The following is a 23938-nucleotide window of genomic DNA, read 5'->3' as shown; positions in this document are numbered from 1 at the left end:
CACGGCAGCTAGTAAGCCCAAGCGGAAATCCAAAGGTCGTATTACCTGAAGAATCAACCTTCATTTGCGAAATATCTACTGCTCTTAAAATCAATATTTCTCCCAATACTAAAATTCAGAACTTTCTAACCAAGGATTACCAGTTGAAACTGGTCGATGGCTGAACACTCCCAGGGAAGACAGCCAGTGTCCACTCTGTGATTCTATCGCTGTGGGAGATGAATTGCATTATTCATTCCGATGTGAAGCTTTACACCAACGGCGATATGAACTCTTAAATAAGCAATATCTTAAGTTTCCAAACATTTAAGAAAATTATGACCACTAACAGTGTAAGAAATCTAAAAGGCCTATCTAAATTCCTTAACAATGTGTACAATACAATTGGTAAATTGTATTAGTGTCCACGTATCCTATTTTTATTATTTTTGTTAAATTGTACATAATAAAAATTGTAGATAATTGTATGTCATGTTATTCTAAGAATAAATGAGTTTGAGTTTGAGTTCGACACCCGAGAAGAAGCCAGAGATTAGTGCTCCTTTTTGAATAGTTTACAATCATGTGTTTTAGGGTTAGCTGTGTTGGCTTAAACGTATTTTTATTTCAAAAGAAATCTGGATCGGTAAACAAGCAAAACTTGCTTATGTAATACCTCTCCAGGTAACAACTTAACAACAGCTGGATATATATATATATAAGAGAGTGATGAACATAAACATACAAAACGCACAAATGAAATACACGAAGCCAGTACACTGAAGCAAGTGGTGTCTGTGAAATAAGGTAATGCAGTTTTCCTTTACTACATGCATAAAATTAAGCTACTCAAACCTTTTGCTTTTGACAATGATGTCATGAACTGATTTAAGAAGAGTCATGTTTGTAGAACTGCTTAAGTACTGCCTCGTAATATCCTTTTTAGACCATACCCATGTGTGTAGAAATACACAGTGTTTCTGATATTATCGTATTTTTTAACAGTTATAGAAAAAGTGAATTGCATCTTCAAGGTGATATCCACAAGTGCAGTCTGGTATGTCTGATACATGTCGTCTAAACTTATCAGCGTTTAAGTCACTGCAGCCGAGCCTAAGGCGACAGTGGACAATTTGGCATGATCTATGAAAATATTTGAAGTCAAAAATATTAATAATTGCATCAGAACGATTAATTAAGGATTTGATTTCTTTTAATGAGCGAGCATTAGTTACTTCATCGGATAGAGGGTTCCGCAGGTTGATCATATCCAGAAGAAATGATAATAAGCATAGGTCTGTGTTCTACATTTGATTGTTTGTATGTTGAATCTTTTTCTAAGGTTATATTTGCTGTTATCAGAGAATTGAATATACACTTTTCAAATATTTTGGCTAAGCAACTTGTGAGTGCTACAGGTCTATGATTTGGGCATTCATGTTCATCGCTGACACTGACACCGCATCAGCCCGGCAGTGGACTTGACACAGCTATTTGCGCACTGATTATATAACTCCTACAGACAGGTGGGGTGGTTGTTTAAAGCGAAACGGACGACCCCGTCTGTTATCTAATAAATGCTGTGCGGCGCCTTTGATCTTGCCTCCAACCATACACCTTATAGTAGTAAACACTTTTAGTTTGCACTTCTTTATTTAATCATTACGCTTTTTTACCCTAATAGTATAAGTGCTTCCCCGTGTGCGAGATAGGCTAAAGTCGGAAAGCGCACGTTAAATCTCCGAGGTACCTATCTACCAGAACTTTATTTGCTGTTCTGGTCATACATAAATATATGTAAGTTACGTACACGGGGAGGCTAGATTATTTACAGCTTACAGCAATATAGTGCAAATATTATGTTCAATAAAAGAAAACGTTGATAGATCTATAACACACTTTTTGTACTTTTAAACAAACTGTGGACTTTTAAGACATTTTCGCTTATTGTAATAACATCTAGCTAACCAATCATGTCTATCTATGAAATCTACAAGCATAGTTGCTGTCAAACCTAAAAAACATATACAGGGAGGTAAGTTTTGACTTGCCAAGCACCTTAAGGTGAGTTTACTTTTAAACTGTCAAAAGCTATTGTCCCTTCAATACTAGTATAAGTCTGGAAGCTGTCTCTCGGACTGTTATGAGTTATGATGTATTTTATGATATAACTGGGGAATGTTCAAATTAGTTACTGTCATTTAATCCAACGTTCTAACTGTCAACTGTCTCAACAGGATCATAGGTTTGGTTATATATCTCCTCCCTGTCTCTATGTCTTAAGTTGGTAATCGGTAACTGCGGTCCAAATGTATCAACTTATTCATCTATTGTTGCAAACTTGACTGATTTAAACATATCTTATTGATCATGAACTACTCAGTCAGTCAAGCACCTGTATCAGAAATGTAAAACCAGCCATGTTTCATGTAGTCCCAATATCACTGAAAAATGCCGATGTAACGTGACATATAAATTTACTCACAGACAATATATTTTTCGTGAGAGTGAAGCACAATTTTATTAAAGTTTTATTAACAATTTCATAAACTATAATAATATTAATATTCAAATTCATCATCACTTGCCAAGTTTATGAAAATGTCCCCATTTGGGAGATGTCACATATAAACAAGGATTCGAACTAAATTTGATCGTCTTTGACACTGAGGTTTATCCCCACTTTGCCAGCAAACTGCAGAAGATTAACAGTGAGTGAGTGAGCATCGTTTCTATGTTTATACAAGAAAAGATGTCAAGCCAAAAACGCTCACAGTAGTTAGTGAGTAAACTCACGACCTGTCATGACCTGGTTGAGTGACTTCCTCCAATCAACATGAAAGGATTGCCCACAGAGAAAGAAAGGATTAAAGTCACCTTCTCCTAACGTAGTACTCCAACTTCGAAATGCCTCTCAAAGAAGGATTAAAATCCTAAAGATATCCTATCTACGTGGTATAGGTACTCACAACCTCTAACAATAAACTGTTACGTTTGGTATCCCCAGCAATAGTCACCATGGTCATTGGGCAAATGTAAAAATCACAAACCCTAACGAGATTCTGTCAACATGGTCACACCCGGTGATTGTTAAGATCTCAAATTCTATCAACTGTCAGACAGCATGGCTGTTCATATTCATTTACAACATCCTCTTATAATTAGTATAAAAGTGTCCCACACAAAACCTTCTTTTCAAACCACTACTACCAACACCACCCTCAAACAACAACACTCACGCACGCAAAACAGTATACCCAGTCTCCGTATGGGACCAAAATCAGCGAGACGCATACATCGCAAATGAAACAAACACCCCACACATCCCACAAACTCACACTCTCACCCTCCCCGCCTCTCACCCTACAATTACCACATCTACACCCGCAAGCAAAACCCAACGCACAACGACCACCACACAACCAGCACCAACACAAGCCATCACAGCCACAAGGGCAACAACACTCCCAAACCTACAGGCAACCCCCGAACAACCAGTCAACAGGGAAACTACAGACACCACTCAGACTCTCGCACCCAAAACCAGCATGCAACCCACCACCGAACAGATTGACCAAACTAAAGACAACTTAACCGAAGAGGACGAGTACACATCCTCAGAGGAAATAAACGAGCTTACCTTGTCAGCCCCAAAAACCAAAAGCTATAGAAAAAAACTCACCCAAAACGTAGCAAGCAAAAATCTAAACAACTTAGTCCTCCTACTAGCTTACGTGTTAAGGCAGTCTAATCCAGAAGCCAGCTCCAAAGCCTTCTTTGGTGTAGCACATAAACTAAAACTCGTCACCACCTCTTTCGACCGTTTCAGCAGCAACCTTAATAACCTACTAAAGTAAATACCTAAACCAAGCCTAAACCAAACATAAATCCACCCAGTTTCCCAATGGAAGGCCTAAACATTTTTCAATGGAATGCCAATGGCCTCGCCGGCCATGGTTCTGAACTCAAAGCCAAATTCAAAATAGATAAAGGTCCCCATGTAGCTTGTATTCAAGAAACCAAATTCTCACATAAAACTAAATTCAACCTACCAAATTATAACGCAGTGAGAACCGACAGGTCCAAAACCATGCCAGGCAGAACAGGAGGAGGTCTAATCATCTACGTTAGAGAGGATATTAACTACGAGGAAGTTAAAGTAAACACTCCTAATCTAGAAGCTAATGGAATCCAAGTCACCATCAATAACCAAAAAATAAAAATCATTAACATCTATCACTCAACACTAAAACCAATTAAAGATACAGACCTAGATGTCCTTTACCAATTAGGAAATAAATCAACCATCTTCCTAGGAGACTTCAATGCCCATCATCCTACCTGGGGCATTGCAGATAAACTAGACAACCATGGACAACTAATATCAGAGTGGATCGAAAAAAATGACCTAATACTATTAAACAATAACCAACCAACTAGATACGACAAAACCCACCACACCATGTCGGCTATCGACTTAACAATATGTACGCCAGACTTAGCACAAAGTCTGATGTGGGACGTCCACCCAGTACCTCTAGGCAGCGACCACTTTCCCATAAATATAACCCTAGGAAATATAAAAGTACCAAATCAAACCCCTAAACAGGAACCTAAATTTCAGTACAAAAACGCCAACTGGGACCAATTCCAAGAATTATGCAACGAAGCTAATCTAAACGATTTAGAAACAACAGACCCCGAAACATTCTGTCAAAACCTAACTAACTTCATAATCAACGCAGCCAAATCCGCAATCCCCTTCAAATCATCCAACCCAGGAAAACCCACTGTCCCTTGGTGGAATGAGGAAATAGAGCTAACTAGACTAAAACGCAAATCAGCTTTCAACAGAGCTAAACGAGACCCCTCTCATCTCAAAACAGCTCATGAACTTAACCACCAAGTGCAAAACCTAGTTAAAACTGCTAAAACCAAAAACTGGAAAAAATTCTGTGAGGAGCTAAATCACCACACCGACGCTAGGAAGGTGTGGCGCAAAATTCACGCCATCCGAGGCATCAAACGGCACAAAAAAAGCCCCAATATAAACAACTCAACTAACCCCACCCAAAAGGCCAACAACCTAGCCAAACACTTCTCTAAAGTTAGCAGCAACAGTAACTTCAGTAAGAAATTCCAAGATAAACTAAATAAAGAAACCAAATTCTCCAAAGAAAACAGACAAGACAACCTAGAAATAAATCAACCTTACACCATAGAAGAACTAAATCACGTACTAAACAATAGAAAAAAAGGAACAGCCCCTGGCCTAGACCTCACCTCTTACCAAATAATCAAACACTTACCTACCAAACTACTCCAAACTTTACTTAAACTATACAACCTAGTCTACCTAAACGGACAGGTCCCATCCTCATGGAAGGAAGCTCTAGTAATCCCAATACCTAAACCAAATAAACCAGCAGATCAGGCAAACTCCTATAGGCCCATCTCCTTAACCTCAAATCTCTGCAAAATAATGGAACTTATGACTAAAAATAGGCTACAGCACTACCTAGACCAAAACAACATCATAAATCCTGACCAAAGCGGCTTCACTCCTGGCCGATCAACTCTCGATAACCTTGCCCGACTAGAACAGGATATAAAAACAGGACAGCTAAACAAGCAATACACCATAGGCATATTCCTCGACTTCTCTAAAGCTTTCGATATGGTATGGCACCACGGGCTAATACAAAAACTAAAAAAAATAGGACTAAAAGGTCAAATAATAAACTTCATCCAAGATTTCCTAAACAATCGCAAAATTACCGTGGGTATAGACCATACACTATCGGACCAGTGTCCCCTAGAAAATGGCACTCCCCAGGGCAGCATCCTCAGCCCAACCCTCTTCAATATAATGATAAATGATCTATTCGAGGGATTATCCCCTAAACTAAACACTTCAAAATTCGCGGATGACGGAGCCCTATGGATCCGCACTAAAAGCATTAAAATGGCAGAAAACTTAATCCAAAAATCTCTAAATAAAATACAACAATGGGCAGACAAATGGGGCTTCTCCCTTAACTCAGATAAAACAACAGGAGTAGTATTCAAACATAAAAACATGAAACCTGCCTACCCAATCCTCCAGCTAAACAACCAAACAATCAAATTCCAAAAACAAACAAAATTCTTAGGACTTATTTTCGATCAACACCTCACCTGGGAGGCTCACGTCCAAAACCTAAAAACTAGATGCAGCAAAGACCTTAACACATTAAGATGTCTCACCGGCTCTAACTGGGGAGCCTCCAAAGATACCCTCCTCTCACTATATACAACACTAATTAGATCAAAACTAGACTACGGCTGTGCCAAATACAATACCCTAAACAACTCTCTTTCTAAAAAACTTGACTCAATACAATATCAGGCTCTCAAACTAATTACACGCACCCAACATGGCACCTCCTACACCTCACTTCAGGCCCTTACAGGAGAAATGCCACTAAATCTACGCAGGGAACATCTAAGCCTTAACTTCTGGGCCGCGTCCCAAACAAACCCTCTCATCCAAAACCTAATTAACCAAAACATTAGCCCAAGAAACCAAGCTCTAGCTCGCAAACACCCCTTACTCACCCCAATATCCCAAAGAATAACTAACTACCTCAATGAACACCAAACTCAAAATCTTAAACAAAACTGCAAAAAATCAAATATCTTCACCCCTAAACTCAAAATACCCCAAATAGACACAACGCTAGCTAACCAAATAAATAAACAAACCTACCCAAACATAGCTAAAACCACCACACTTGCATACATACACGAAAATTGGCCAAATTGGTGTCACATATACACTGACGGATCTTCAGACCCGATCTCCAACCACACAGGCTTCGGAGTCCATACCACACAACCAGTTATATCCACACAATCTTACCGACTCCCTAACAACCAATCTATATTCACGGCCGAACTTATGGGCATGGCCTCAGCCCTGCATAACCAACTATCTAAAAACAACAAAAAAATCCTAATTCTCACTGACTCCCTTAGTGGACTACAAGCCCTCCAAAACAAAAATACCAAAAAACGACCTAAATTAATAAACCAAATACTTAAAAGCTCCAACGACCTAACAAAAGCAGGCAAACAAATAACCTTCTTGTGGATCCCCGCCCACGTAGGAATTTACGGCAATGAAAGCGCCGATAAAGCAGCTAAATTATCTCTCAAAATACCAGAAATAAGCCTAAACCTACCCATCTCAAAATCAGAAATTAAAAGTGTAAACAAACAAAAAATAACCAAAAAATGGCATAATCAATATCAAAACTCAAATAGCCAAATCAAAAAAGTGCTCAGAAAACCACTAGCCAAACCTAAAATCCTACACCCCTCTAAAAAAATTGACAGATTAATTACAAAACTCCAAACAGGACACACCAACCTAAATAACCACCTAAAACAACTTAAAAGACACACCACAGGCAACTGCCCCCACTGCAAACAACCCGAAACCACAGAACACGCACTCATTCACTGCACCCACTATCAAACACACAGAACCACACTACAAACCGCCCTCAATCTAAATAAAGTTCCTACTCTAGATGAAATACTAAACCCTCAAAATAAACTAGAAAACTTCAAGGCCCTAGGCGTATTCCTAATCAAAACAGACCTAATTAAGCGCATCTAAAAATTAATTAATCTACCAATTCAAAATCCAATAAACATACAAACACCCACCTCACCCGGCTCCCTTAGTTCCCTCCTCCACCCACCTCGGCATTTATTCCAAATTTAAAAATTTCAAAAAATCAATATAAGCAACCCCTAAAAGCCCCCTCTTGGGTTGCACACACCACTTTCACCCTTCTCGGAATACACTAAATGGTCCGACCAGGCCCGTGTGCGAAATACGCTGTAGTCGGAAAGCGCACGTTAAATCTTTTATATCAGTCAGTCAACCTTCTTTTATTTATTCTTTCAAAATACAACACAGAAAGTGGGGTGTGGGGAAATGGGACATATTCCTACGTGAAATAATGAGACATTAGTAGTGGTGACGGCTATATCATAATTGTACTGTCTAAAGCATAAATTTTGCGAACGAAAAACGTTATATTTGCAATCAAATGGAATGACTCGTGTGGGCAAATGAATATGTTCGCAATCCACAAACAATCATTTTATTAATGGCGAACATTTACCAACCCGCGACAATCGTGTCAACACGGGGGTTCCCCTTGCAATAAACTCGCATCTAAATTCACTACTGTTCTACTGTCGGCTAGCCACAATGGCTAGACTGGACCCTAGTGGAATGGTTCATGCCATAAAAGTCTAGCAACCGAACACTAATTAAGATGGGCCGACCTTGTATTTACGGTCTGGTGAGCACAGCTCAATGGCCGCTCATTAACTCAAATTTCACATCTCACTGTTTTGTTTTATCTCACTATTCATTTGATAAATTTGTCAACTTCAACTGGAACCCGGTCCCGTGTTACACGCGTGGCACACGCGTGTGCAACGGGTTGCACACGCGACGCACACCCGTTGCACACCCGTGTCCAACGGGTGCTCACCCCGTGTGCAACCCGTTGAGCACCCGTGTCACTTGCGTGTTACACGCGTTCTCAACGCGTGTTAGGGGAATGAACTTTTAGGCAGTAGTGTAGGCAGTGTTTAGATCAGCCCCACAGGTAGGCAGTGTTTAGATCAGCCCCACAGGTAGGCAGTGTTTAGATCAGCCCCACAGGTAAGCAGTGTTTAGATCAGCCCCACAGGTAGGCAGTGTTTAGATCAGCACCACAGTTAGGCAGTGTTTAGATCAGCCCCACAGGTAGGCAGTATTTAGATCAGCCATACAGGTAGGCAGTGTTTGAATGACTCCAACAGGTAGGCAGAGTTTAGATCAGCCCCACAGGTAGGCAGTGTTCAGATCAGCCCCACAGGTAGGCAGTGTTTAGATCAGCCCCACAGGTAGGCAGTAATTAAAAGTATGGGCACAAAGGGTAATTTATTGGAGGGGAGGGGGGCCTGGTCAGATTAAGTCAGGGTTTCAAATAATTTTCTTTTCAATAAAATGAACATATTCAGAGACTGGTAATTAATTATAGGGGTCATGAAAAAATGTTACATTAAATTGGGGCAGAATATTATACAGTCCTAAGACTAATCTCACTGCCATCCCCCCTGACTCAAACCGGTGTGGTCATGTCTGCGTTTGATTTGGAATGATAGAGGTATACATGTTTTCTCCTCCAGGCATCTGTCCTCCCCTTATATGAATAGTGCTCAGATACACAGCCTCTAACTTTGATTGAAAAGTAATAATTGCTGTGATGAAAGCTATTTTTACCCCACAACACAGGGCGTGAAACGTGACAAGATACGCTGGCAGAAGTGTGTGGAGTACGTCAACAAGCGGATGGGCATGGCGGTGGGCAGCATGTTCATCAGAGACAACTTCAAGAAGGAGAGCAAGGACACGGTATGATGGACGAAATGTTGCTGGACTGAGCGTGTCAGTTCTTATGCTACTTTGTAATATTTCAGCTATATCATGGCATGTCAGGTTAATGTGGATGGAAAACCGACAGTGGTACAGTGAGTAAGTGAGTGAGTGAGTATGGTTTTATGCTGCTTTTAGCAATATTCCAGCAATATCACGGCGGGGGACACCAGAAATGGGCTTCACACATTGTACCCATGTCGGGAATCGAACCCGTGTCTTCGGCCTGAGACACTGGTACAGGTCGATAAACTCAGGTATTGTTCTGACAATTAAATTAATAATCATTACCAGATTGAATCTGGTCTCAAACTTACAAACAGCAGATTCTTGCATGGCCAAGGGACAAGACTCTTCTTAGTAAGTTACAGTTACAGCACCTTAGACCATTGAGTTACCTATAGCTGTTCCTCCTCGGTGATCACCTACACAAGCTACCAGTTTTGATGCCAAACATAGAAAGATAATTATTATAGTATCTTCTGAGAGTTTTTTTTGCTTCGGTCTTATGTTACATGAGGTGTCACCTTAGGCAAGAGACTTTGTACACAATATGCCTCTGTTCACCCAGCAGTGAATGGGTACCCTGTAGGATGAGATGGCAACATGATAATAAACCTCCTTGTGCCTCACATGGCAACTTGATTTGTATACTCCCCAGGAAGCTGAGAATGAAACTTGATCCATTGACTGGGACAACAATAACTTTGCGGCATCAGCATTCATTTGGAGAATGGACTCTGGCACATTATATATTGACCCTAATTTTCTGACATATTACATAATTTTATTTTTTGTGTATTTGCATCGTTCTCTATTTCAGTAATGACACAAAATTCAAAGAAGGTCAATGTCAGTTTTATTTCTTCATTTACATTTTACTCGACAACATTTTTTTAAGATATCATGAATTTTATGATTTTTAGTTTTATTTTATTATCGAACGTGGGACCTAAATAAAAAAGTTGAACAATTCAAAGCTGACTGGATCAACTGTATTTGAGCAGGCTTTGGAGATGATCCACGATATCCGAGAAGCCTTCAACGAACTCCTGGAAGAGAACCATTGGATGGATGAAATCACCAAGTCATTTGCCAAGGAGAAGGTACTGGGTTATGTACACTCCCCAGGGAGTTGAAAATGCCTTTTGAATGCACAATTCATTACCAAGGATTTAAGGCCTGTAAAAAAATCTTGATCTTTCGTAAACTGTTACTTTTTTAATAGTTACTCTTGCAGTATATTGAATACTGATTCTGAAATTTTCAACCCTGGCATCAAACTTTAAATACCTTCAAATAGCATCAAGTGTTAATGATTGCCTTCATTATCATCATCTATTATTATTATTTCCATGGCAGTAGTGCCCCTTTCTGGAGCAGATCTTGAAAATTTCTTCACAAAACTTGGTACATAGATAGGTTTATCATTAGTTTTGAAAAATTTATTTTTCGAGTTTCCATTGTAATGACTTTGACTTAGACTGAAAATGGCAGTTGTGCTCGTTTCCGGAGGCCTAATGCCTTGCACGCAACTGGACATGTCATGTTGGCGGGGAATATGAGTATATCAGGCTTGTTGTTGTTGTTGTTGTTGTTGTTGTTATAAATGGTGAATATTTTGTCTGCAGGCCAATGCTATGAATGAACGAATCGGCTACCCAGATTTCATCAAGGACAGCAAGAAACTGGATGAAAAATATAGCCTGGTTAGTGTCTAGTAGTGAAGTCAATAATACGGCTGGAATTTTGTTTACAGCATGCAATGGTGGCTAAGGTAACCCAAGACAGTGTTCAGTCTTGGATCCGTTAATTTTGCGTGTTTTGATTCTAAGGTTATTGCGGATTGCGGACCCCTGGCGTGGCTGATTTCAGTGGTAGACATTTGCCGCTCTGAAGCTGTACAATGTACAGAACATGTGTGTTGGGATTTTAGTCAGTGATTGCAATGTCGAAACCGTTTCGAAAGTGAAGGCGAATCTGACTTGTTTTATTTTTGCTGGTTAAGGAAAGTTAGGTGTCTCCCAATTATGAGTGTCTGTCTCTAACCCTCTTCTTATCAATTTGTGTCCAGACATTGGACCGCTTTCTTCCAGTCTGCAACAAGCATGTACATAAACTGGAGATGTAAATAAACTATTGCACGTCTGTCTCATTTCCCCTGATTGGCTTCTTCAGTTTTTGGCAAAGGACTCCAGTCCATTAAAGTCCATTGAGTACTGGTGTACCCATCATGTGAGGTGAGGTGATACCATGCCACAGTTTAACATGAATACCTTAGTCAGACATTCTATACTGACTCCTAGCCTACCAATCTTTATTTTATACCCTTTATGCCGAGTGCCGGGCAGGGTAACAACAAGTACCATCTTTTTACAGCTTACATATGACGTGGCCGGGGATCGAACCACCGACTTTCCACTCTCTGGGCAGATGCTCGTAAATGTAAACATCATCGCAGTTTTAGACTCTCACTGATTCACCTTATTGAACCATCGTCAGTCATCACTCAAAGAGTGAATGAAAGAGAAAAGGAGTATATATAGTTACCTAAGCTCTCTCAGACCTGTAGTAATTACTTAAGATGTGAATATATAGAGGCAGAAATACTTAATTACTACAAATCTAAACGATTTAAGGATATATAAATTATTTCTAAATTAAGACAATATTTGCATATGTGCGTTCCGATTGTTGTGTTCAGCTGCAGTTTGACGCACAGCAGTACTTCAGGAACATTCTACGAGTGGAGGAATACAGCGCCATCAACATGATGAGGAAACTGCGTGAACCGGTCAGGAAGGACACGTAAGTCCCACTGATGTCGTATTGAAAGAAGCACTCCATAAATGCCCGGGAACAATGAGGCAGTTAATTTCTTATCTTGAGGTGGTTTTATACCACTCAAAAGAAGTTAAGGTCACTCTGATTCTTTTATATTACTGTAGTTAATCTGTCATGCCAAATGACGTGTAACACGACACATTGGGAAACCCCTATGTAAGCCTATTAAGAACATTGGTAAGCAGTTTACTAAGAAAGAAGGCATAACATCAATGTATGGAGCATGAAAGTAGTTCCTGGAGCTAGGTGACATCATTTGCATATTTATCGGATCGTGATACTAAGTTTATCACACCGATAACACCAGCTATTAAATGATAAAACCTGTTCTAATTTCAGTTGGGAGCAGGACCCTGCCGTTGTGAATGCTTTCTACAATCCCAACAGGAATGATATTGGTATGTTGTGAATGCTTTCTACAATCCCAACAGGAATGATATCGGTATGTTGTGAATGCTTTCTACAATCCCAACAGGAATGATATTGGTATGTTGTGAATGCTTTCTACAATCCCAACAGGAATGATATTGGTATGTTGTGAATGCTTTCTACAATCCCAACAGGAATGATATTGGTATGTTGTGAATGCTTTCTACAATCCCAACAGGAATGATATATGTATGTTGTGAATGCTTTCTACAATCCCAACAGGAATGATATATGTATGTTGTGAATGCTTTCTACAATCCCAACAGGAATGATATTGGTATGTTGTGAATGCTTTCTACAATCCCAACAGGAATGATATATGTATGTTGTGAATGCTTTCTACAATCCCATCAGGAATGATATTGGTATGTTGTGAATGCTCTCTACAATCCCAACAGGAATGATATTGGTATGTTGTGAATGCTTTCTACAATCCCAACAGGAATGATATTGGTATGTTGTGAATGCTTTCTACAATCCCAACAGGAATGATATTGGTATGTTGTGAATGCTTTCTACAATCCCAACAGGAATGATATTGGTATGTTGTGAATGCTTTCTACAATCCCTTCTGGGATGATATTGGTATGTTGTGAATGCTTTCTACAATCCCAACAGGAATGATATTGGTATGTTGTGAATGCTTTCTACAATCCCAACAGGAATGATATATGTATGTTGTGAATGCTTTCTACAATCCCTACTGGGATGATATCGGTATGTTGTGAATGCTTTCTACAATCCCAACAGGAATGATATTGGTATGTTGTGAATGCTTTCTACAATCCCTACTGGGATGATATTGGTATGTTGTGAATGCTTTCTACAATCCCAACAGGAATGATATCGGTATGTTGTGAATGCTTTCTACAATCCCAACAGGGATGATATCGGTGTGTTGTGAATGCTTTCTACAATCCCTACAGGGATGATACTGGTATGTTGTGAATGCTTTCTACAATCCCAACAGGAATGATATTGGTATGTTGTGAATGCTTTCTACAATCCCAACAGGAATGATATATGTATGTTGTGAATGCTTTCTACAATCCCAACAGGAATGATATTGGTATGTTGTGAATGCTTTCTACAATCCCAACAGGGATGATATCGGTGTGTTGTGAATGCTTTCTACAATCCCAACAGGAATGATATCGGTATGTTGTGAATGCTTTCTACAATCCGAACAGGAATGATAATGGTATGTTGTGAATGCTTTCTACAATCCCAACAGGAATGATATTGGTATGTTGTGAATGCTTTCTACAATCCCAACAGGAATGATATTGGTATGTTGTGAATGCTTTCTACAATCCCTACAGGGATGATATCGGTATGTTGTGAATGCTTTCTACAATCCCTACTGGGATGATATTGGTGTGTTGTGAATGCTTTCTACAATCCCAACAGGAATGATATTGGTATGTTGTGAATGCTTTCTACAATCCCGACAGGGATGATATCGGTATGTTGTGAATGCTTTCTACAATCCCTACTGGGATGATATCGGTATGTTGTGAATGCTTTCTACAATCCCTACAGGGATGATATCGGTATGTTGTGAATGCTTTCTACAATCCCTACTGGGATGATATTGGTTTGAGGGATGGAGGTAGGGAGGGAGAGAGAGATTCAGAAAACGACTGATAACCTTTATGTTATTGAGGAAATGTAACATTTGACACCTCTGACCAATGCTGTCAATTCCAAATGAAAGTGTATCTCCTAAATGAGCACAAGAAGCTGTGTTACTGTCGTTCTTCTATTAAACAAATGGATATCTCTGACATGTCATGTTGATGTTGCAGTGTTTCCAGCCGGCATCCTCCAGCCGCTCTTCTACAGCAGACATTTCCCCAAGTAAGGAACTGTCACTTTGCTTTAAGTTTGTTGTAAGTCTCTTCATAACAAGTCTAACAGAATTTCAGCTTTCTCTCTTTCTCGTTTTTGAGATCCTTACAAGCTTTTCTTACAAAAACCCGAACACTTTATCACATTTAGAATATTTATATACCAGGTTTATCCTTTTTCAGCAAACATGTAATTATAATTTTGTCAACAAACAAGTCTTTTATACTATGAGTGTGTGTGGGCGAGAGAGAGTGACCCACCACCTATCCACCCCAACCCCATCATATCATAAAGATAATCACTAAGGGCAACTGAAAGGCTTCCAGACCTAAGGTCACATGATCTCAACATGGCTGGATTGGATTGATTATTGTGCAATGTACATTTAAAATGTTATATAAGATCATCACTGAGGAGATGATATAGTGGGAATGCTGAAGCACAGGTTCAAAAAGTCAAATTGAAAAATCTGATCTGGAAAAGGCTGAAATATTTCCAACATGCAAATGAAAAGTAATCAATATTCAAATAAAGACTTGTCATTCACAAACATCTAGCTTTCGTAATTGGACTCATAGTCTGTTGTATACCCTCATGATTTGCTTTTGTAAATAATTTAATAGTGTAAGATCTCTTTGTGATGTAGGGGCGGTCGGGTAGCCTAGTCACGCCACGCCGAAGAGCTGGGGTCGATTCCTGACATGGGTACAATGTGTGAAGCCCATTTCTGGTGTCCCCCGCCGTGATATTGCTGGAATATTGCTAAAAGCGGCGTAAAACCATACTCACTCACTCACTCACACACTTTGTGATGTAAATATTGTTCGAAGCAGCATTCACTTGAGGGATCATTCATTATCTGAAATCTTCTGCCTTATATAGTAATGGTTTTCATGTTACAGGTCACTCAACTATGGAGGTATTGGTGTGGTGATTGGACATGAAATAACACATGGATTTGATGACAAAGGTATTTGATGTTGTCATTTCAGCATTCCAGTCAAGAGTGATTGTTTTCTGTATTGATAACAACGAGAAGGAGACTACTCCCAATCTGGTGCCGTTTTTGTGTCAAGATTTAAATATTGAAATTAGTTCTGTGTGTGAAACTTTGACACTGTAACTGTGTAATTAGACGAAGCATGAACGAGTACATTGACATACATAACAGACATGCACAGACAGACAAACAAACATAACAGACATGCACAGACAGACAAACAAACATAACAGACATGCACAGACAAACAAACAGACATGCACAGACAAAGAAACAACAGACATGCACAGATAAACAGACATGCACAGACAGACGAACAAACATAACAGATATGCACAGATAGACAAACGGACATGCACAGACAGACAAAGAAACATAACAGACATGCACAGACAGACAAATAAACAACAGACATGCACAAACAGACATGCACAGACAAAGAAACATAACAGACAAGCACAGACAGACCAACAGACTTGCACAGACCAACATAACAGACATGCACAGACGAACAAACATAACAGGCTTGCACAGTCAGACAAAAGGACATGCAGACAGACAAAGAAACATTACAGACATGCACAGAGAGACAAACAAACATAACAGACATGCACAGACAGACAAACAGACATGCACAGACAGACAAACTTAACAGACAAGCGCAGACAGACAAACAGACATGCAAAGACAAAAAAACACAACAGACATGCACAAACAGACAAACAAGATGGAGACTGAGGGACATGAATCAAATTGCTGGGTACCCCATTGATGGAGGATTGTGTACGAAGCAATGTTATGAATGTTCCTGGGCTGGGACAAGTTGACCCCTATCGGAGGTCCGGCACAAACTATTTTCATACACATATAAAATGATCTGGTCATGCATACACAGAAGTTGACTGAAGCTTTATCTTACTTACACAAATGAAAGCCAGAAGTAATGCATGCAGAGTCAGAAAGATTGTGAACATAAGCGACTTGTAGTGTAAACAATGTTACTGTCATTAAACAATGTACGATGTGACCAGGGCAGGGCAGTCCTGTGAGTCTTACACAAGTTACCAGTCCCAGCCCTAGATACACGATTTGGAACACAATGAATACACAGTGACCATACTATCGTCATGCAGTGAAACTTCGTTAATCTGGATGGTGTTGTTTCAAGCAAAATTGTGTTGATTACCGGTAACACATTTTCGGATTTACGAGTATACAAAGTACCTGATACCAGGTAATGTCCTGATATACAGTCAAGTCCCGTTAATCCGACATGGTTGGTTGCATATGATTATGTCGGATAAACGAGTATGTCGGATAAACAAAATTAAGTATCAACGTTTGTGATCGAAAATCAGACAAATACACGATAGATAACGATGCAAACATTAATTGTTCATTAATTGTTTATTGTTCAGCAAGTTTATCTCTACAGCCGTTGTTATATGCAGCTACCAGCCGACTCGTCTCGCATCAAAACAGGGGCTGTGTACTCGCGGGCAGATGACCATGGAGTACGCTGATCACTGTGTCGGATTAACGAGACTGATTAATGAGAAATTTCGGTAATTTGTTGCAAATTAGGTGTATCGGAGTCAGAGTGCGAGACTGTCGGATTAACGGGTCTAAATGGCAATGATGTCATCGGTTCCCATCATCAGTGTCGGATAAAGCCGATTGTCGGATTAAAGAGTGTCAGATTAACGAGACTTGACTGTAGATTGATGCTTCTACCAGTAAAGAGGCGAAGTTCCTGGATTAACAGGACAAACAAAATTTCACTGTAATTGGAACTCTGCTGCAGTGGTTTTCTGGAAGTGCTGATTCTGCTTCAAAAAAGGACAAACAAACTTTTCTCAAGAGGAAACAAGTAATCCTTGATTTAACATATTAAAATTATAGGGAACTGGTATTTAATGCCACATTAATGGAAATCTTACACTAAAAGTGACATCAGTTCATGATAGATTAGTGACATATTTAACTCATTTTAAAGCTGCAATTAACTAAGTTTACACATGAAAATTGGATTTGACCCAAAATTACAAATGATATCAAAACATTGCTAGGCTGAGAAACGGTTACCGAAACTCTGCAAACCTGAGGTACAAAACACAGCTATGATTGATACCCATATAAAAAACATCACCATCAAGTAACTATATCTTATTTGTTTCATTTCTTAGCCACCATCAAACAAGGGTACACTTTCATTTGCCCATCAGTTTATTTACTGTAAGTTGGGATAAATAAGGATGAATATTGCCACGTTAGACAACATTCATCTACTCGACACTGATTGTAATGCTTTTTCAGTATCAGATGTAATTATTTGTAGGTTTGATTGTGTATTTTCAAAGAAACACAGGGGTGGTCGGGTAGCCTAGTGGTTAAAACGTTCGCTCGTCACACCGAAGACCGGGGTTTGATTCCCGACATGGGTACAATGTGTGAAGCCCATTTCTGGTGTCCCCCGCCGTGATATTGCTGGAATATTGCTAAAAGGGGCGTAAAACCGTACTCACTCACTCACTCAAAGAAACACAATACCATGTGACATGTTATTCTCCTCTAGGACGTCAGTACGACAAAGATGGGAATCTAAAGCAGTGGTGGGACGAGGACACCATCCAAGCGTTCCGAAACCAGGCCCAGTGCATGATCAACCAGTATTCCGGCTACAAGCTGGTGCAGATAGGGATGTATGTGAGTATATACACCAGCCCAGTGCATGATCTAGTATGTATTCCGGATACAAGCATGAGCAGACAGGAATGTATGCGAGTATAGACACCTGCCCAGTGCATGATCAACCAGTATTCCGTCTTCAAGGTGGAGCAGATAGTGATGTATGTGAGGATATACATTAGCCCAGTTTATGATCAACCAGTATTCCAGCTACAAGCCTGAGCAGACAGGAATGTATGTGAGTATTTACAATGATAACTGGAATGCAAACAAACAAACATGGTCTGAAACATCGTTAATCTTGTTTGTACTTTTGTCTGACTGGAAAGAAGTCAGCCAAAGTATGCCTACATTTGTCAAATGTACCTATCTATCATTCTGTCTAATTGATGAAGTAGTTGAGATTTATGTCATTGAGGTCAAACTGCAAAAAAGACAACCAGATCGTTCCCTAAACAACATGTTGTATGATGTGATGACTATAATAGGACATGATGTGAGATGATTTAACTTAATAACTTAATTTTGTGCAAGTTTTGAGACAGAAGGCATTCCATGCGGAAAGGAAGAACCCATTTCCATACATAGACGACATACATGTTCAAGCTCTCCATGTGTTCATCTAAGCATGTCAACACAACACGTGAACTGTAGCTTTTCACATTCGTGAAGTGATTGTAGAAGATGGCTGTCTTGGACTGCTAAGATATGAATCATAGATTTGTAGCTTTAATGGTCGTCAGCCAGCAAACACAACCAACTTGCCCACAAATAAACTTTCCACCCCTCCTTTGCATGGATTGTCCAGAGCCGTTGGTTCGATTACCAGGTCTTGATATTTCTTAAGTTTGGTCAGCAGAAAAGTACAGGTCATGTATGGAGCGGATTAGTTATGTTCTGTGTGATTCTATACCTGACCAGACTTCAGCTGCTTGACTCTGTACCTGACTGGACTAATGCCCCCTTTCACTACGACCACGAATATCCCGAATTACCCGAATCGGAAACTTTCAAAATTTGTGATGATTCTGCCAATAATGCAAACTTTCGTGGCTAATCGGGTTGAAAAATATGAAGAATACCAGGAATTGGTTAAGAGACATATAGGAATTACAAGATACCTGTACGGATCATGCACGAATTGTAAGAATCACCTACGACTGAGTAACGAATATGCCGAATGTTGTTCTTACTTAATTCTTACATGATAGTTGACCCGGGACATTCGTGGTTGTTTCGGGATGTTTTGGGGTTGAGGACAAGAAATTTTGGGAGCCACGAATCGCTAAGAATAGCCAAGAATGCAAAAGAATCGATTATGAAGCTGTAAAGGAACATAAGAATTAATTACGAATGGATTACGATACAGCCATGAAATTGAAATTCGGGGATCCTTCAATGAAAGTCTTTGACAAACAAAAACTTTCTCGCCGTTTTGACGCACTCCCGCAAACTGTACGAATGTTTGGAAATCAAATAAGATTTATTTAAGAACTTCAAGAAATGATTGAGATTTATCTACGAACTTTGAAGACTTCCTATTCACGGTGATTAGGGATATTCGGGATATTCGTGGTCGTAGTGAAATGGGGGCATAAGTCAATGCATTCTATTTTTATAGGTTTACAGATTCTCACCCACTCACTCGCTTGAAGCTTGATCTCCAACCCACTCATCTATCCAGTTACGCTCATAATGGTTGATAAACACATTTTGCATGATCCATCTTCACCTTGACATGACATTGCCTCAAAAAATGTTTCCTGAGTTTTCAGAGTACATGTAGATAAACACATTTTTATTATCAGGATTGCTTTCTTTGCAATCTTTAGGCTAGATCAAGTTATTTTTTTTATTTTATAGATAAGCCTATCATACATTTGACAATGGCAATAGTTTACATACTGTCACAAAATATTTGAAAATCATTTGGAGGCCACACAGCATGTTCCTCTATGGGACCCACTATCTTATATCTCGGGGCCTTGGGAATTTTGCAAGAGACAGGATATCTTTTGCAGTCACAACTTTAAAACACAGGAATAGCGGAACAGTTTACATTTTTTCACAACACAATCTATTTTCAGGACATCAAGCATGTCCAGCCAACAATTTGTCTTTTGTGAAACATGAGGACATATTAGTTTTGTCCAGTAACTGTATGTAATATATAGCAGCGGCAATTATTACTCCCGTAGTCTAGTCTGTAAGGTATTTGTAAACCAGTGAGTAAACTTTAATTGCAAGAATCCATTCTGCTGGAAATGTGGTTTCAGAAGACTTCCAATTTGCATCTGTTCATCTGCTGTCCCAGTTGTGTCACAAGCTCACAACAACGATAGTGCCTTAGGGAGATGAAGCATTTTTGTGCATTATTGATTGCAATAAAGATCATGTACACATGCATTCAATCAGTGAAAAAGGATCTGTGAAGACATAAGCTGTGCAAGTTGAAAAGGCTATTTTGGGTACTTATGCACAGTATTGTAGGGGCTTTGAAATTTTTCAGGTATCTTTTTACACAAGCAGCTTAAAATAAAGTGGTTTATGGTGTGCTGTTATGTGTATTTTATTCACAATATGTCACAAAGGGAACAAAGCTGTGATTGTTTGATGCGTAAGATGTCCCAACATCTCAAAAAACCAAAGGGACACTTTCTGCAAGCAGTATATGAGTACCAAGTAGGAAGGTACCTTATCAGGATGGTTTCCGTGGGTACTGTCTGCAGTATCTGGTACGACAAACCACAGGGAAAATGAGGGAACATTAGAAGAAAATTTAAATATGGTAATTCTATTTCTATTTCCAGCTTGATGGTAAGAACACCCAGGGAGAGAACATCGCAGATAACGGAGGACTGAAACAGGCATACAGAGTGAGTTGCTACTCTTTTCTATACACATGTTCTTTTCCTAATATATGATAACTGTAACGCGGAAACACACCAGGCTCTTTATGATTTAACGCCTTTCTTGACTGCCTTCATGGTCTTGTATAGCATCCACCTGGGGAGCAAAAGGTCCAGGGTTCAATCCCCAGCTGCATCATACCAAAAGATGTTGAAAGACGGAACTGCCTGAAACTCAGGGTCTAAAACAAGGACTAGTCGGCTCGGAGTCAGTATACTGTGTCTGAGTGGGGTATTCATGTTAAACTGCAACATGGTATCTCAGTGGGGTAGCACTTCAAAATGGCATTAGTCCGGACTAGTACAATCAGCCACACAAACACACACACTTGCATTGCACGTCGCCATATGAGTGCAATAATCTTGGATGCAATGTTAAACCCCATTTCACCTCACCTAATGTCTTTCTAAAAGTATGATGGATGTTTCACACGTATTTGCCCTCACTAAAGTGACTTTAGAAACCAGTCATGAATACAAAGTTAGAGTGAGGCACCCCACACATCATATAGTCCCAAATGATTTGTATTTACCTGCAGGCCTACAGGAAGTGGGTGCAGGAACATGGAGAGGAGCAGCTTCTACCAGGCATCGGACTGAGTCACAACCAGCTCTTCTTCCTCAACTATGCTCAGGTAGGTGACTCAAGTGTCTTCAAGTAAATTTCAGAGCAATATGCTGCGATTTCAAGACGTGATAGATGTAATCATTACATTCTAGAGGGCTTCAGAAGTCATCAGGAACCACAGACCTACATTCAAATGTCACACAGTTGCAGTTTGCAAAAAGCTAAACTTTTCAATGAAGGTTTCACCATCAAAGATCTGTTTTAGTCATTCCAGTACGGGTAATTGTTTGGTAGACATTCAGAGGTAAATTGACTCAATATGATCTGTGGCCTGTCAACATTACGTGTGATAATACTGCATACTGATTTTCTTTTTCTTTCTTGGGCCCTTAAGATATGTTTGTTTAGGACGTTCCCTTCGCTGTTTTCATGACAATGTAAACAATCTCAGATTCTGGTTTCTTTAATTGAGTGCTTATTTATCAGTTCAAAGTTGTGTATGTTTTGTGCCCTCATGTTGTCTTTCCAGATCTGGTGTGGGAAGATGCGAGATGAAGAAGCTCTTCACAAGATACGCACAGCAGTCCACAGTCCCGGACCTCTCCGGATCCTGGGGCCGCTCTCCAACTCACTTGACTTTGCCGAAGCGTATAATTGTCCCGTCGGAAGTCGCATGAATCCGACAAAAAAGTGCTCTGTGTGGTGATTCCAGTGTGAGATTCATCCATGATGATGACCTTCATTCAAGGTCACACCGAACTCGAGCCAAGCAAAGATTAAAGTTCAAGAGAATCAGCTGTGTTTTCTCCGTGACTCATTGGTTGTGACAGCAGAGGATGTATAGTCTCTACTCTGGAACTCAAGATTCCTGAACAACTCAGTACACTTTCATGCTGAACTGAAACTTCATTCAATATGTATTCAAACTGCAATATACTGGAGCCGAATCTTGATGACATTTTTTTTACATGGGTAATATTTTGATATATGTTAAATTTGGTGTGGTGGTGAAATGGGTAAATATGGACGTGATGCTTGCCTGTCTGTCCGTCCATACAGGGAGATGTTGGAAACCTGGACATTGTCAATACCATATATGGAGGTGAACACTTGTTAGGGAATTGACATATATGGCTCTCAATGTCTGTGCAAAAGACGAGTAGTGGTGAGAAATGAATAATACGGTGTGGGTGAGAGAGGAGAGCCAAAGCCATGTGTGGAACGGAGAAGATGGAAAAGCTGTATACTGAAAGAGGAGTGGAAAGGCCATATATATTGAATGGGAGGGGTGGAAAGGCCATATATATTGAATGGGAGGAGTGGAAAGGCCATATATATTGAATGGGAGGAGTGGAACAGCCATATATATTGAATGGGAGGAGTGGAAAGGCCATATATATTGAATGGGAGGAGTGGAAAAGCCATGTATATTGAATGGGAGGAGTGGAAAGGCCATATATATTGGATGAGAGGAGTGCAACAGCCATATATATTGGATGGGAGAAGTGGAAAGGCCATATATATTGGATGGGAGGAGTGGAAAGGCCATATTTTAAAGGGGAGGAAAGGAAAAGTCATATACGGAGGGGGAAATTTGGACAATGAAAGTTTTTTCTTGAAGGAAATTGTTCAGATGAAAATATTCTTTGGTTCCAATAGGAGTTCATGATTCCACAAGAAATATGGTGTTATCCTCAAAGATTTAAAATGCTTATGTATTGCTAGAAACACCATTTGAAGTTTAAATTTAATAAACAGAAAGCTATTCATGAAACAATGTGATCATTATAGCCTTGGCCCCAGATGATAATAACAGAAATATTCTGAATTTTTGTGTTTCATCCCATTGAGGTAGCAACTGAAATGTAAAATATTTATACTTTATTAGTTTTGTTGGTCCATTTTGGTAGAAAGATTAGGGGGAAAGGAACATCAATGATGGTATGTATATTACTTCAAGCTGCTTTGTTCAATTAGGATATATACTACTCAAAAGAAGTTAAGGATCACCTGATTCTTTCATATTACAATAGTTCATCTCTCATGCATGACAGATTAACTTTACCAATATGAAAGAATCGGGTGATCCTTAACTTCTTTTGAGTAGTATATATGATGTGGTACTGTGACAGCAGGTAGCATCTGAAATAGGTTTTTGAAGCCGACAGACTGAAGCATTTGCTGGT

The 23938-nt window shown here is 39.6% G+C and overlaps 1 protein-coding gene across 5 annotated transcripts in view; it reads left to right on the top strand.

Annotated features, from left to right (window-relative positions):
• The window catches only part of LOC139471631 (neprilysin-1-like), a 92622-nt gene extending 69011 nt beyond the window's left edge, over window positions 1–23611 (top strand). For 4 of the 5 annotated variants that reach the window (XM_071254029.1, XM_071254028.1, XM_071254030.1 and 1 more), the window contains 11 exons: window positions 9323–9442; window positions 10471–10569; window positions 11095–11172; window positions 12168–12271; window positions 12647–12705; window positions 14545–14596; window positions 15490–15557; window positions 18163–18293; window positions 21086–21151; window positions 21724–21819; window positions 22282–23611. In XM_071254029.1, coding sequence (XP_071110130.1) covers window positions 9323–9442; window positions 10471–10569; window positions 11095–11172; window positions 12168–12271; window positions 12647–12705; window positions 14545–14596; window positions 15490–15557; window positions 18163–18293; window positions 21086–21151; window positions 21724–21819; window positions 22282–22458 — 1050 coding nt within the window. In that variant the 3' untranslated portion in view covers window positions 22459–23611. The remainder of the gene's footprint in view (window positions 1–9322; window positions 9443–10470; window positions 10570–11094; window positions 11173–12167; window positions 12272–12646; window positions 12706–14544; window positions 14597–15489; window positions 15558–18162; window positions 18294–21085; window positions 21152–21723; window positions 21820–22281) is intronic. The other variant, XR_011653858.1, reaches the window with a different exon arrangement.
• The last annotated feature ends 327 nt before the right edge of the window (window positions 23612–23938 follow it).

This window comes from Haliotis cracherodii, unplaced genomic scaffold, assembly GCF_022045235.1.
Source record: "Haliotis cracherodii isolate W230 unplaced genomic scaffold, xgHalCrac1.p SCAF_23, whole genome shotgun sequence".
NCBI lineage: Eukaryota > Metazoa > Mollusca > Gastropoda > Lepetellida > Haliotidae > Haliotis > Haliotis cracherodii.
The sequence above is the reverse complement of the archived record's forward strand: the minus strand, read 5'-3'. Positions and strand labels throughout refer to the sequence as shown.